The 16,132-nt window shown below is 31.9% G+C and overlaps 1 protein-coding gene across 1 annotated transcript in view; it reads right to left on the bottom strand.

The window, feature by feature from the left end:
- Positions 1–1,618: 1,618 nt before the first annotated feature.
- LOC106472722 (cytochrome P450 2D6-like) overlaps positions 1,619–16,132 on the bottom strand; it is a 39,689-nt gene continuing 25,175 nt past the window's right edge. The window contains exons 2-3 of the mRNA XM_022401260.1: positions 11,646–11,833; positions 1,619–1,985 (exon numbers count right to left, since the gene is read on the bottom strand). Coding sequence (XP_022256968.1) covers positions 1,807–1,985; positions 11,646–11,833 — 367 coding nt within the window. The 3' untranslated portion in view covers positions 1,619–1,806. The remainder of the gene's footprint in view (positions 1,986–11,645; positions 11,834–16,132) is intronic.

Genomic DNA, 16,132 nt, shown 5'->3' with positions numbered 1-16,132 from the left:
AGAGAAAAAAAAAAAAACGTTTAGATCATTTAAATCGTTTGGTTTTGTTTGTAGTTGTGCACAAAGCTACACAATGGGCTATCTGTGTTCTGCCCACCACGGGTATCGAAACCAGATTTCTAGTGTTGTAAGTCCGCAGACATGCCGCTGTGCCACTGGGGGCTAAAGCGTTTGGGAACCACTGCCAACAGTTGAGTAAAGATATATATATTATACATGAGTTAATCGACCAGATTAGAAACCAAACAAGGTTGAATACAAACATTCTGACTTCAGTATTATGTAGACACCTATCCCTGTTAAAACAATACATTCGTAAATTCTGAGAAATAGTTCTCATAATGTGGCAATCAACAAGTCTTATAAGAAAATAGACTGAATAAAAGTATCACACCGATAGTAACTGAAATTCATTTGTTGATATTCAATGCAACCTCAGTTAGATTTTATAAAGAGTAGGAAGACAATCTACAGACAACAAAAGATGTAACTAAACTTTGGTAAGAGATATCTTTCTTCATTAGTTGGGTGTACTGTATTGGCATGATCTTAAAAACTATTCATGCAGTAAACAATCTTGACATTGCTACATTTCTTTGTTAATTTTGGTTAATAGATGTACATTGCTTATGTTAAAGATGAATTATCATAAAAACTGTTTGTTTGCTTTCATCTCTTATTGGAAACAAAGTTAATAACAATAAAGAAAAAAGTTGTCGTTCAGAAATGAGCACATGTAAGGTTGTAAACAGAATAATAACAACTTATTGGATCAACACGAACCTGGTAAAAATATTATTACATGACTAAGTGACATTAGACTTGTTCTGTTTTTGTTGAATTGTCTAATTTTGAAGTGATAGGTAAGATGGAAGACAGCCAATGACTCCACTCACCACCAACTATTGGGTTACTTTTTATCAACGACCACTGAGATAGACTGTATGTATTATAACCCTCCCTCGTCTGAAACAGCGAGAATGTTCGATGCTGGTCTTCGATCCCGCGACTAACAGATTGCCATATCAGATCAAACGATTTGTTTGTTTGTATGTTTGAAGTCAAGCAGAAAGCTACACCATGGGCTATCTGTGCTCGCACATCACGAGTATCGAAACCCGGTTTCTAGCCTTGTAAGTTTGCAGACATACCTCTGTGCCACTGGGGGGGGGGGGCAGATCAAACGAATACAATTCAAATGAGTTTGTTGCATATAACATAAAGTAACATAAAGTAACATAAAGTAACATAAAGTAACAACATCTTTAAAAATACAGCAATTACTTTAAATATAATTGTAAGTTAACATATTTACTTTAGCCACAACAGCAGTGTACATTTAACTGAATGATATGATATAATATCCAGAAGCCATTTTGATTCATGTTATTGAATCAACTCTTAAAAGTTAAAGGAATGTTATGTTTTTTATCCTGAAATCAAAGAAATTTTTATGTACCGAGGAATTAAAGTTTAATTTTAAGTGGAAGTAATAAAGACTTTAGTTCCACTAAAAGAATGCTTCATTTCTAACCAACTCTTCCATGACTTTTTGAATAATTAATCATATGCTAATATCAAACAAAGCATGGACTCCTGTACTACAACAGAAAATGTTTTATTTATAACTGTATTATAGTAAGCTACGATGAACTAATACAGGGAATCTTTTTGTATAAATCATGCTGAATTTCACCAATTAAATCTTTATTAATATAATATCTCAGTGAGAAGATGGTTTAAAAATAGGGTTCTCTGATCATTTTATTGATCACCGAAACCTTGAAAACGACGGCCATCTTTTTATTAATCTCGTGGAATAAGTTGAAAATGATGTTGTTTGGCATCCCAAGATATTTCTAATACGCCGTCGAAGTTTGGTTTCTCACCGTCAGGGAGAGCCACAGTGAAGCGCTGAAGTATGGATGTGAAGTAGAGAAACAATTCAACTTGTGCTAGCGTTTCTCCAGGGCAAGAACGTTTACCTTTTAACAAATAAGAACAGATTATTAGTAACTTGTGTAATATAGAAAATGAAAAAACAACAATGCAGATTTCATAAATTTGCAAATTGCTACATAATAATTATAACGATCCATTAATTAGGGATATTAATGCTCTTACAATAAAACTTGAAATATTATGAACATCTGATTTCTAACGGTTAAAGTATATGAATAGGAAAAAATCAAAATTAGCAGATAATAATATATAATTTTCTAAAAACCTGCGGATCCTTATCTCTCTTATCTTCAAGATGTGTTATGAACTTATGTGTAAGCAACACCAACTGAAGTTTAGAGAGGTGAGAAAGTAGCCATCTTATTTGTCAGTCTTTAAACGATTCTGGATTACAGTACTTTAAGTCATTAAACATTGATTGGAGTGAGCAGCTGTTTGTCTTGTTCAGCCAATATGGAGACACCCTATCATTACCAGGTGAAAACAGACCCACAAGATCACGAAAAGAAAGGGACCTGTTTGGCGTGGGATTGTGAAAGGAATGTAAAAAGCATAAGTTCAATAAAAAAGAATTATGAAGACTGGGAGATGTGTGAGAGAGATCGAATAAACCAAACGAGGCGATGGAAGAAAGTAATATGCTACCAGTAGGATACAAAATCAATTTTTAAATCTACGTGTTATTGATTAGAGTAAAAAAATTATCATGTTTACATTAGCACGAGTACCTAGATAAATTAAATGGATAAGAAAAACATTTTAAGTCTGAGTATAGCATGATTATAACAAAATTGTGGCAGAGCAATTGTAAAAAAAGTGGTGTCAGAAGGGATGTTCATCAATTTGTTAGGAATCAAAAGTCAAAAACGAAATTGGAAGCACATCAACAAAAACAAAAGAGGAAAGACAACAGATGAAGAATTGAAGTCAGGAAATATTTTTTTTTGTTCTTACCTTGCCTATTTTGGTTTAGACAGTGGTTCAGTTAAAACGTACCAGTTATAGATTGTGTGGCTCATTGTATAAGAGTGGAGAATTAAAGCTATAATGAGTGAGAATTGGAAATCACTTACAAAAATCATTTTGTAAATAAATGTATAGAACTGTACATAACTTGTAGTACCAACTAGAAAACTTTAGTTGAGGATGGAGTCACAATAAATGATTCTACTAACCTTGAGCTTCCTGAAAATACGGACTGGGAATGGTGTTGGTAAAGTTTATCATGGAAAAACTTCCAGAGCTAGAGTTAAAATACAGGCATAAACAGATAGGATATGGGTTGGTGATGAGTTAAATGCAGGGTAATACTGGTGATAGGGCTGACGTTCATAAAAAAAACACCCATGTGCAGTTGCCTAAAATTCGAAAAAGCGACATAGATGTATTTTTTCTGTGTTTTGGAAAAAACAGTGTTAGCAGAGAAATGTCAGTCACCAAATATGGTGAGGGAATCACTTCTTTTATTATCTAGAAAACAGCAAATGAAACATTTAAATGAGTATGGATCAAGACTACATGAGCAGTAAAATTTATTGAAGGATGAAACTGTACTGACAAGATTATAGATTTTTTGTTAAAATAGCAAATTTTGATCAAATTACAAACACAGTTAGTAATATGGTTAGAGATATCAAGCCAGCAAATGCACGTGAGACAGTGACGTTGGCAGATGAATATGTAGTGAAAAGGAAACACAGTGGATTAAAAGTAAGTGGAAATCAAGCTAGCAGAAGTACTTACCACAAACAGATATAACTGGATCAGCACACTCTGAGTGGTGTTGTAAATAAGGAGAGAAATTACAAACCTCCATCAAAATGCTTGATGTGTTACCAAGTTGGGCATATAGCCAAATTATTTAGGCAGAATAAAAAAATTGTGGAAAGAAGGGAGACTATGACGTGTTGTATTGAAGATAGAGAGAAAACTTGAAATAAATGTTTAGAAGAAATTGGGATAAGGGGACAAGAAATATTTGTAGTTGGAAAACTCTGGTGAGGAAAGTGTTAGTAAAACAGTCACAGGGTGGGGGATGGTATCCCCATCCAGGCTTGTTTGATAATGAGGTAGAAGCTGTCGGGTTAGAAGATACAACAGTAGCAGTGGTAACATATAGCCAGTACAGCTATGTAACAAATCAGGTTAGAGAGAACACTGAAACAGGGGTAGAAGTTAAGGAAGAAATAAGTTATTGAGTAAATCATACAAATAATGACGAAATTTGAACTGCTGTTAGAATAGGGAATGCTGGAAGAGAAGAAATAATAAATGGCAGTTAGAATATGAGAGTTTGGATATAACCCACAGTAAAGTTATCGTTGAGGAGCCAGAACCGAGAAACCTCCAGCAAAATTATTATTATTATTACTGTCAGGAAGGCATTAATACAATAAATGCTAAGGAACAAATATTACTCCCAAAGGAATGTAGACAGCCAGTATTAGAGTTAGGATACGGTTTAATGTTGGTTGGACATTTAGGCGTAAATAAAACGAAAGATAGGTTCATTGAAAACTATTACTGGCCAGGTGTGTTTGGCGATAAGGTTCTTATGTATAAAGTTAACAAAATATGTCAGCTAGCTGATAAGTAAGGCATCAAAGTAAAAAGTCCAGTAATTAAGTTAGCCGTTTAGTTCCGTTAGTGCCATTATTATTGGGCCACTTCCAGAAAAGAGCAAGGGAATAAATAAATTCTTACAGTGGTTGATTCTGATGTTAGACATGTAGAACCAGCAAAATGACATACATTCCACAGAAACAGAGAAAACAGTTGTATTCTCGTATGTAGGAATTTCTCAAGAACCGTTTTCAGATTTATGTAGCAATTCTCAATAAAAAATAATGAAATCTTTATGGCAGGCAATAGGAGTATAAATGAAACACCCTACTGCTTATAGACCTCAAAAAATGGGATGTGTGTGAGAGAGAGAGAGAACAAATGTGACAGTTATACCATGCTAAGACTAATGGTACAGGAGAATCATATTGACTGGAAAATGATATTGTTGTTTGTGCTATTTAAATATCCAGAAGTCTCCCAAGCTGCAACAGGATTTTAACTCTTTGTTACTATATGGTAGAGACAATAAGTGTCCAAAAACTTATCAAAAATAAAGTGGTCCAGAGATAAAGCCGAGTCACGAAATTTGTTATTAATTTGAGCTTTTACTACCATAAGGGGGCTGGAACACCACATTCAGGAGGTAAGGTCTTCTTATTCACCAGCCCCAATAGTAGGACTTTTTTCCTTTCTGTTTTCCTTTTTTATAATTTATTTTTACCTTGTTTCCTCTTAGAGCAGTCAACTCCTGAGAACTTTCTGCAGGTAATAAATTGAGATATAGATGTTGCACATCGTGGGCTTAATGGAGTTTTATAGCAGAAGAGTCTATTTCTGCTTATTTCCATCTCTGATTATTTTATTTTCGTGACATTGTTTGAGTTGTGGTTACTCCATCTGAATGTGTGGTATCTACACGTTTCACATTAACAAACTTTCTAAGTAACTTTTGGGCTAAGTGCCTCATGTTGCTTGGCTGCTATTGAAACAATTCAGTCATTCAGCTGTGATGTGTGTGCATTATCTACGCGAATGTAATATTCAAAGGAGTACAGTTTATTCAGGCAAATAAATAATTTTGTTTGAAATACTTAGATAAGATATATTTGTAGGAAAACTGCAATGACTGACTTGACCTGCATTCATGTAAAAACACAATGTGGTATTTGTTTTCTTAAAGCAGGGAAGGGATATTTCAGACTTGGATTCAAACTTAAATACTCAAGACATGTGATTTTGATTTAGTTGTTTTCTTTTGCAATTGGTTAGTGATGTCTTAATTTTGGTTAGTATTTCTGCATTTTATGCTCACTACTTACTAAAATTAAACTGTGCCCGACATCAGTAATAGATGAAAAGTTCAGACAGGGTCAGTCAACAGATATTAGTAACTTGTAGCTTATACTCATTTACGTTGGTAATTCTCTAACAAACAATAACTTAATTCTACTCTGTTCAGATTAAAGATCAAATGCCAGATAATTGTGTGTCTAGCCTAGTATTTCGTGGTAAATTACACTCCATGAATAAAAGTTTCTAACCAGTATGTTGTAATATCTAATACAGGTCGCCATTTATATTCTTTATATAAAACTTATGTTATGTTTTAATACGTTTCAAGCAGCTATTAACATATGTAAGTAAAATCATAGACTTAACAAGTATCACACATGCTGAAACATTTATTAACAAAACTTCGATTTAGAAAAATACGAGTTTATCCAAAATTTATCAAAAATGTTGTGTATTCATCTTGCCTTTGAAGATTTTAAGAACAAAATCTGTAAAATAGCTGTGATAACAATAAAGTTCTTGACAAAATATTTCACTTTTGTTGGTTGTTATGACAAAAGATATGGTCTACAAGAAAAGACATATCTTTTCTTTTACATTTTATAAATCCATCACGTTTAATGTACAGTGTTTACTATTACAGATTATACTTTACACTCAAAATATGTTGTTAGGTGTTGCATTCCTTGCTAACGAGATGAGCACTGGTACTAGGTGAAAGGCCTCATTAGGAGAGGTGTGTGTCACAAAGTGCAAATAGTCCACGAAATGAGCACTGGTACTAGGTGAAAGGCCTCGTTAGGAGAGGCGTGTGTCACAAGGTGCACATAGTCCACGAAATGAGCACTGGTACTAGGTGAAAGGCCTCATTAGGAGAGGCGTGTGTCACAAAATGCACATAGTCCACGAAATGAGCACTGGTACTAGGTGAAAGGCCTCATTAGGAAATCGGTAATAAAGTGTCAGCAGAAATATTGTCAGTCTTAGTGGTATGTATTCTAATATTCCCATATCTCTAATATTGGAGTGCTTCTTTATGCTTAATTGACTCTTGGCTGTGTACCTGGATGATCTTGGCATGAGACCTCAAGTCTGCCATTGAACACAGATCCTTGATAACTTTTCTTTTTGCCGTCGGAATTGACACTATAGTGGCAAGAGGCTTTGCATTGTACATCTATTTACCATCAAAAGAACGTTCTGATTGATGATTACAAAATTACTAAAAGAGTAGATAAATGTCCTTTCATCTGTACTAGACACCATTGTCTTAATACGACTCTAACTTAAGGAAGAACCATGTGATGACATACTATGGTTTTATCATATTTCTATAACTACATTGAACTTAACAAGTCTTCGTAACTCTTATGAAAATTTATTTGACATTTAAGATCTAAAAACTAAAACTATATTATTATGTTATTATGTGGCAATAATATTAATTTAAGTACAATAAACATGGTCTAGACATGTCTTACAGTGGTATTTTGGGATAACTATATAATCACATATAAACTGATATAATGTAAAAGGACATATATTTATTTTTGTAAACCATACCTTTTGTCGTGAGTTCACAGAACTTGCAAGCATACCACTGTATTGAAAATGTCTTCTATAGTATTCACTATACTTATTCTTCCAATGATAGAAGGATGTAACATCACAGTATTTAACACATTTTTCATTCTTTATATCATACAAGACCCTAATAGTGTTAACTCTGCCTTGTCAAAAACGTCAGAACTTCACATTTTTTTTCAGTTGAAGTAACTGGCGATTATGATCTTTTATGAAATATAAATGAATGAAAATTCATCACATTAATAATGTTGCTGTAACTACAGTGAATATCTAATTTCTGTAAATATTACATCGTTTACAAATTCTCAATAATTTAAATTTATTACCCGTTTTACATCTATATATATTATATCATATGAAGTATATTAGTTCCTGTTTTCATTATGTCAAAAATATTGCACGACAATAGAAGAGGTTGATTCTCAAGTTGAGGTCAATGACTGACATATGACAAATTAACAAAAGTCAGTAAGAGTGTAAAGGATTAGAAAGTATACATGAATTGCATATAACTGAAATGTATTAGACTTGCATGAAAGTTAATTTAATCTTGACTATCCATATTATATAATTAATATATGTTTTAGTTTGTATTCGTAGTAAATATAAAAGGTTATCGAGCTGTTACCTTGTCATAAAAATGTAACCCTCAGGTAAAATTCAAGAACACAACACAAAATTATAAGTTGGACAAGAGTGTTATTTCTTTATGAGTCTAAACAATTACATCTTGAAGAATTTATACTATGTGTAGATCTTGGTAAGTTATGTTTGTAACCAATGGTAGTTTCAAACTAAAAATATGTGATTTCTAGATCGAAAACAGAAAGACAGAAAATATCATCTTAATGTACTCTCAAATGTTGAAAACGTCATGAATGTACCTTTAACTCTCTGTAGCATCATGTAATGTGCAATAATAGATAAATTGTTTTTTTAGTATAGTGAACATACAATGTATTTTGGGCATAAAGTATAATCTGTAATGCAAAACGTGTTGAATTTATAAAATGTAAAAGAAAGAAATATATATATATATTTAGACCATATCTTTTATCGTAAAAAGCAGTAAAAGTAAAATATTTTATCAAGAACTATTTATTGTTATCACAGTTCCTTTACATATTTTGTTCTTAAAATATTCAAATGCGGGATGCATACACAATATTTTTCATAAATGTTGGATAAAGTCATCTTTTTCTAACTTGCAGTTTTGTTAGTAAATGATTAAGGATGTGTGATACTTGTTAAGTCTATGATTTCAATGATAGCATATCAGACTATGATGAAACATGAGATTTATATTAGAAATATCAAGAGAAACTTGTATAAGGTGTTCAAAAGTACTTGTTAGAAACTTTTGTTCATGGGAAGTAATATATCACGAAAGACTAAGCTAGACACACATTTATCTGGATTTTGTTCTTTAATCTCAACAGAGCAGAAATTTATTACTGTCAGTTGGTGAAGAACCACAGTAAGATGAGTATAAGTTATATTTTCCTAATATTTCTAGACTGACCCTGTCTGTACTTTTCACCAACTGCTGATGTCAGGCACAATTTGATCTTAGTAAGTATGATCGTAAAATGCTTTTGTTGTAAAGTACGATGAACTCAGTGAAACTGAAAAACAGTGCATTAACTTCTTCGTTTATAAACTATATTAAAATCTTACATACTGAACTGAGATTAACAAGTAGTAATATGGACACAATGTACAAAAGTTGTATGATTGTTAATCCAGTATTTTATCAACTAAGCAAATCACATAAGACTGATTCGTAACTGACAATTAATATATTTGATGATCTTTCAATAAGGTATAAGTAAAGTGAAGGATAATGCATAACATCTTATGGTAACATTGTTTCAATATCTGTGATAGGAAAATGTCTATTTTGAAATGCAAAATAGTAAAAACTAGATTTTCAGAACCTACAAACTGAAATATTTCATGCATTAAACACACATTGTGAATAAATAATACTGCTGGTATCACAAAATCATTGTTTGACTCTAATGCACATGTTTGAATCCTTTATTCATTTATTTATGTAGTGACATGTCTTTAGTATGATGTATTAAAATGTCTCGTGATAAATTCAGTGTTTGCTTTCACACATTTTTACACAATATTTCATGAAGAAATGTAGATTGTATCTGTCTGAAATAGTAATATGAACATAATGTAGAAAAATTATATGAAGCTAATCGAGTAACTTATAGGCTAAAATGTTTATGTACGTAATATATCTGTGTATGTTGAAGTTTTAATTAATGATTCAGTACATGTAACAACAGTCTTATTTAGAGTTTGTGATTTTACTGACATACATTGATATTAGAATATCTATATGGAGACTAATATGAGATGATTAAACACCTTTGTAGTAATGTGGATAATAAATTCATGTTGTCAAATTGAATAGAAAATATACAATAATTGTACGCTAACTAATGTGCATATTGAACATATCACATCAAAACTTGAGAAATAGAATATTATGAATACATGTTTAGTGTTTTGTATAACTATGTAAAGTGAAAGAATCAATAAACTAGGTTCACTAACTTTTAATTTTAGTGACATAAAAAAGCAATAGTTAAGTTATAGTATGGTGCATAACAAATTTATAATCTATTATTTTTGAATTTATGTAGAAAGCAAATGATTATATAGAGTTTGAACAATTTATTTTCAATGTTAAGTATAATGTATATATATATGAGATTTATGTCTTACTAATGAATGCAAAGTCATAAGTAGAAACCTATAATATGTATAATAATTGACTTGTTCAACTTTTGTTTTCATAAAATTTTCTTTTCTGCCATATTGAATTTTGGATTTTATCAGCCCCGCCCAGAATGGCCAGGTGAGTAGGGTGCTTGACTCGCAATCTGCGGGTCGTGGGTTCGAATCCCCATCACACCAAACATGCTTGCCCTTTCAGCCATATGGATGTTATAATGTGACAGTCAATCCCACTATTTGTTAGTAAAAGAGTAGCTCGAGGGTTGGCGGTGGGTGGTGATGACTAGCTGCCTTCTCTCTCTAGTCTTTCACTGTTAAGTTAGGGACGTCTAGTGTAGACAACCCTCGTGTAGCTTTGCATGACATTCACAACAAACAAACTATCAGCCCCCTCTCTTCTTAATAAAATGTCAACATTCTCTCAACTGTGATGAGTCAGGCTAAATATCCAATAGAGTTGAAGTGTCCACACCATTTGGTGATTGTATGTGTTGATCTTTCTATCACTTGCATTCATTGTTAATGACTCTGAGATAGAAGTGGAAAGGGCACCTATATGTAGTAGTTCGTCTGATGTTCAAGTTGAAAATACCCACAGAAAGGTAAAAAATAATAATTTTCTACAATGATAATGGTTAAACATAACTATTTACATACGGCATTTCAAACTAAACTTTACGGACTCAAATCAACTTATAAAGCTAAACATGAAATTATTCTATATTATTTAAATATTTAAATAAGCATCCTTTTCAGGACAAATATATGATATACAATATACTAGTTATATAAACAAATTAGCAATAATTGTTTTTATACAGAATATCGGAAAATACAAAAGTATGTCACACAAATTAAATATAGAAAAGAAACTATACTATAGTATGTTAAATGTGTACTAAATAGATACTTATATCATAATCAGATATGGAATAATAATGTAACAGTATAGTTCAATATTTATAAAAATGAAACATTAGGTGTGACAAAAACTTTCAGGATGTATAAAAATTAGAGAAGTGAAACTATAGAACTAATAAATTAGTGAAGGGTTTTACCCATACAGTGATGGATATTTATAAAAAGGGTATGCTGTAATATTTTCCTTGTTCAAATAATGGATAAACTAAGAATTATATGTGTGAAAAAAATATGACATATGTAACAGTGCTACAGTAGTTGTCTCGTTAAAATAATGGTTTTAGTTGTATTAGAAATGTTTATGACATGTTGAAATTAGTTATTAATTAATTAAAGTGTGGAGAACTGTTTTCCAGCAAGTGGACACAAACCATGAAAACATTCAGATTGATAGTCTAGGCACGTTGATCGCTAGGTCACCTATATCGCAACATGCTGAATATAGAAAATCTACCATAAATGTTGTTTGTGAGGTATTTGATGTAACTGAACTGAAGTGTGTTGTTAATCATTTTAAAATTAAAATAAAAACTATAAATAAAACTTAGGACTAATCTTACCAATAGAGAACGGAATGAAGTATTCAGGTTTCTCAAACTTAGTACCCTCTTGGTTTAGAAAATGTTCTGGAAAGAATTCACTGGGGTTCTTCCAGTATTTCGGATCGTTGTGAACAGCCCAAACGTTGTTCATGACAACTGTTCCTTTAGGGATGTTGTAACCTTGAACAGTTGTGTCTTCCGTTGTACTGTAAGAGAAAATTATTGAATGTAGAATTTGAGTAATAAACATAAAGTTTATGTATTTACATGTACTTGTATATCCACACAATAAACTTCATATATACACACACGTAAATATAAAGAAAACACAAATTTTAAATAAATGTTTTAGAATAAAGAATAATAAACTGTATGTGTAGAATTTCATTATTCTTTCAGTTGTTTTTTTACAACACTACTTATTTTCTGTTAGAATTTAGTATCTGAAAAAGAAATACTTTTTTATCCTAACAATAAAGGGGTCTCGGGCTGATAATGTTTTAGAACTCCTATTTGAAATCATGTTTTGTAATTTCATACTATTTGACCAAAAACATATAGTGTCGCACATTGAAGAGAGATGAACAAGAAACAGGACACAACTTAGTTTTCTACATTATATTGTGTACACTACTTTTTAACCGCGGCACATCGGCTAATAGAACAGCTCTGATATATTTTTTTTTCATGTACAAACTTTTAGCTCATAGCTCCGTCATCTCTCGACCAATTTGAGATCTAATTACAGTTTGGGACTCAGGAGGTCAAACCCTTTTGATTGATGTATTTGACCACACCCAAGGTCTCATAAATTAATTTACTCTAATCCTGCCTAAAAGAATGACAATTTGTGGGTAGGTTAGTAGAGATCCTGATGAGCAATAAAAGTGTATAGAGTATACGCGCTCCCCACGTATTGCTGACGCACAAAAATATAGCTACTAAAAAGATAAAAAAAAGGTATCATAGATAACTTTACTCTAATCCTGCCTAAAATAATTTCAAGTGCCGCGGCTATTTAGGATTCCGCCCTGTTCCTTTGAACACTAGTTTTACTGCCTGACCTTTATGTAATAGTATTTTTCGCCTAGCTGTCTTTAGTATATATAGATATATTACATACAATAAATATTAACTAACCCATATAATGTTTCATAGCAATCTCTTTTATTCGTCCGCTGCATACGAGAGATACCTTGGTTACATATCTTCATTTACTTCGATTTACAGTGTATGTTAAACTATTAGAATGTCTCACTTCGGTGAGACATTCTAATAGTTTAACATACACTGTAAATTAGTTTAACATACACTGTAAATGGAATGAGAATGTCTCACTTCCATTTACAGTGTATGTTAAACTATTGGAATGTCTCCGATGTTTAATATAATTATACCAACAATTCAGAACTGCAGAGAAGTGTAAGTAACGGCTGTTGGTAAGTTTTTAAAAAAACGAAAGATGTCAACTGACGGAATCCAAGAAATGAAAAATAAAACAAATAAAGTTAGAAAACTTCAGTTTCAAAAAGTAAATAGTAGTTTAAAATATGCATAAGTAAGCAAAAAAAAATTCGTAAAATATTGGTTTAAAATATTTTTAATTTAGCCAATCGTAATCCAGCAGGAACTACGATTCGAATACACAGGTCTTGCAACATGGTGAAATCTATATCACTTTATAAACCAGGACTCATTCCAGAAGAGGCTTATTTGTTCACAACTGGATAATAAATGATTTTCGTAGCATTTTATAAAACTTCTCACTCTTCACCAAATGTCATGATTATTACGTCTTGTAGTTAATTACATCATGTGAAATGTAAACCAACCGCTTAGTAGTTCGATAAAGTTACTCAGATACTTAATTGTTGTTTCTGTTTATCTTTAGTGATGAAATTATTTGTTCTACACTACAGCGTGACTTGTATTTAATATAACATGCAACGTTATCTGGTGCTACAAGAATATTTTTTAGAATCGTGCAAAGTTCAAAAACTTGATTTGAAACTACTTCGCGTGTTGCTGCTGGAGTGGATCCACGTGGAATAATACTTATTTCTGTTTATCACATTCAAGGATACATGTACTAAATATCACCTAGATTAGAGAGGTTTTTTTTTTGGAAAGAGAAGGTTAGATCGTCGTAAAGTTTATAGCTTATAGCCTTTTAAATCAAAGCGCATAAGATGGTTTCAAATCATAATTGTTTTAGAGTGTTTCCAGATTGTTTAGTTTTTCTATCATTAAGCATGCAGTAGTTAATAACAACGATAAGGCACATTTTACCATAATTGCCAATAGTATTTCATTTTTTTAATTGAATTAGAAATTATCAACATGAATATTCGTTAATTAGTCAAGTGTAAAGTGCCGAATATTAAGATAGCAGTAGTGTTCAGTAGGAAGAGCATAGAATTAATTTAAGGGAATGTAAACTTTCACACAGGCAGAAAAATAAATCTTTATAGCTCACAAAATAATCAAAATAAGCTTGGTTAAGTTCACTTCCTAGACATTTATAAAATAAATGTGCATCATGAAGGTTGTACTATACAGACGAAACTTGTGGCAGATTGTCATATTTAGAGGAAAAATAATAATAAGTAAAAAAGTCTCATGAAGATACACTTATACGACATGATTTAAATCATATGGGTAATAACTTAGGTACAAAAATTATCATATTTTTCAATGTGTATCAACATGAGTTGAAACTGTTTTCAGTGATAAGATTGATGATCATGAGAAGAGCCTGGATCAAAACTCCGTCCGTGATTACATTGACTCGTTCTTGCTGGAAATAAAAGATCGCGAAAAGACAAATAACACGTCATCTTTCACCTGTAAGTATAATTGTCCGTGTTAAATAAATAACAAGACTTAATACTCACGTTCTGTCTCAGATGACGAATATCTTTGATGTACTAGTCTGAATATTCTGTATCATACGAAAAATCACGTAGTTAACGTGTACTATATTTAATCTTACACTGTATAAGTGTATCCATCATACTTACACTAAATATTTGCCGTTGTTTTCCAGATAATATGCTAAACGGAAATGTTCGAGGTTTTTTTATTGGTGGGAGCAGCACCGTGCGGACAACGATAGAATGGTGTCTTCTAACTATGGCCGCTTACCCGGATGTACAGAAACGAGTGCAAAACGAGATTGACAGTGTAATTGGTAGAGAAAGGTTACCATCCTGGGCTGACCACCTACACCTTCCTTACACTCAAGCTGTTCGTCATGAGGTCCAAAGATGGCAGACTATAGGACCTCTCGGGGTTTTAAGATAGCAAGTATTTTAGTTTTCTTGGAATAGTATTTTAGGTAGTTCACTGTAAAATACACAAGTAACGCAAGCTGATGATGCTTAGAATTTAATTTTAAAAAATAGACACAAGACTTTACGTATTTACTGATAACAAACCATGTAGCTACAAACAATATTGCATTGCAAATCTCCACGAACTATAACTACTTTACAGATATCATTGTTGACGTTTGAAAGAAGTAGAACTTATTGTTTGTTGGTGAAGCACGTTTTCTAGATTTAAACAACAGAATAAATGTTGGCGTATAATTAAACAAAGTTTACAACACATTGGAAGTTTTCTGTGACTACATCTCGTAAAAAAATATAACACTGATTGCTTTTTTTGTCTTCGAAAGATCTTTTATAAAGCTTTGATTAGCTCGTTACTTTGCACAGTCCTGTAGTGAAACACTCTACACTATATTACCGGTATGATTGGATTCAAATTTTCTTCCTTATTCATTTGATTGCGTTTTTTACGTAGTTTTTGCTACCTATTTGCCGTTAGCAAAAACACCAAAACATTTATAAGACATGATATATTTCGATTTTTATCATTAAAACATTATTTTTTTGTCTAATACCAACTATTACCACACGTACACAAAGAAGAATTGTACAGTAAAATGGTTTATCTTACACAGCAAGAGATCAGAAAATCATATTTCATGAAAACTGTTTTTTTTTTAAGTTTCAAAATATGTTAACATCGCAGGGTGCTCTAAGTTTATGTTACTAAAGTGTACACTACAAACATTTCAACACCTGTCGGGTAAGCTATCAAAAATCTGCACGTAAAATTCTACCTAATTACAGCAAACTGAGGGTCACAACATTCTATAGCAATAATTCATAAACATCTTTTAACCCTCGTTTTGTTTGTAGTTTATTAAGATGATCATCATCTTCTTCTTCATGTTTTGAACCAAGGAGGGCCAGCTTCAGCGTAGGCCTCTTCCTCCATTTAAGGTTATGTACTCCCAAGATAATAGTAACGAACTACAAGTATACTAGAGGTCGCTATCATAGACATTTTACTATTAAATGTCCTTAACATTTATTCATTTTTTATAAAGCAAAAACTACGATTATTTATTTCATTATTGTCACTATATACAAATAATACTGTTTATTACTTCATGATTTAAGTTTAATGTATTCGTTGCTTACCGAACAAATAAC

This window comes from Limulus polyphemus, unplaced genomic scaffold, assembly GCF_000517525.1.
Source record: "Limulus polyphemus unplaced genomic scaffold, Limulus_polyphemus-2.1.2 Scaffold5548, whole genome shotgun sequence".
Lineage (NCBI taxonomy): Eukaryota > Metazoa > Arthropoda > Merostomata > Xiphosura > Limulidae > Limulus > Limulus polyphemus.
The sequence above is the reverse complement of the archived record's forward strand: the minus strand, read 5'-3'. Positions and strand labels throughout refer to the sequence as shown.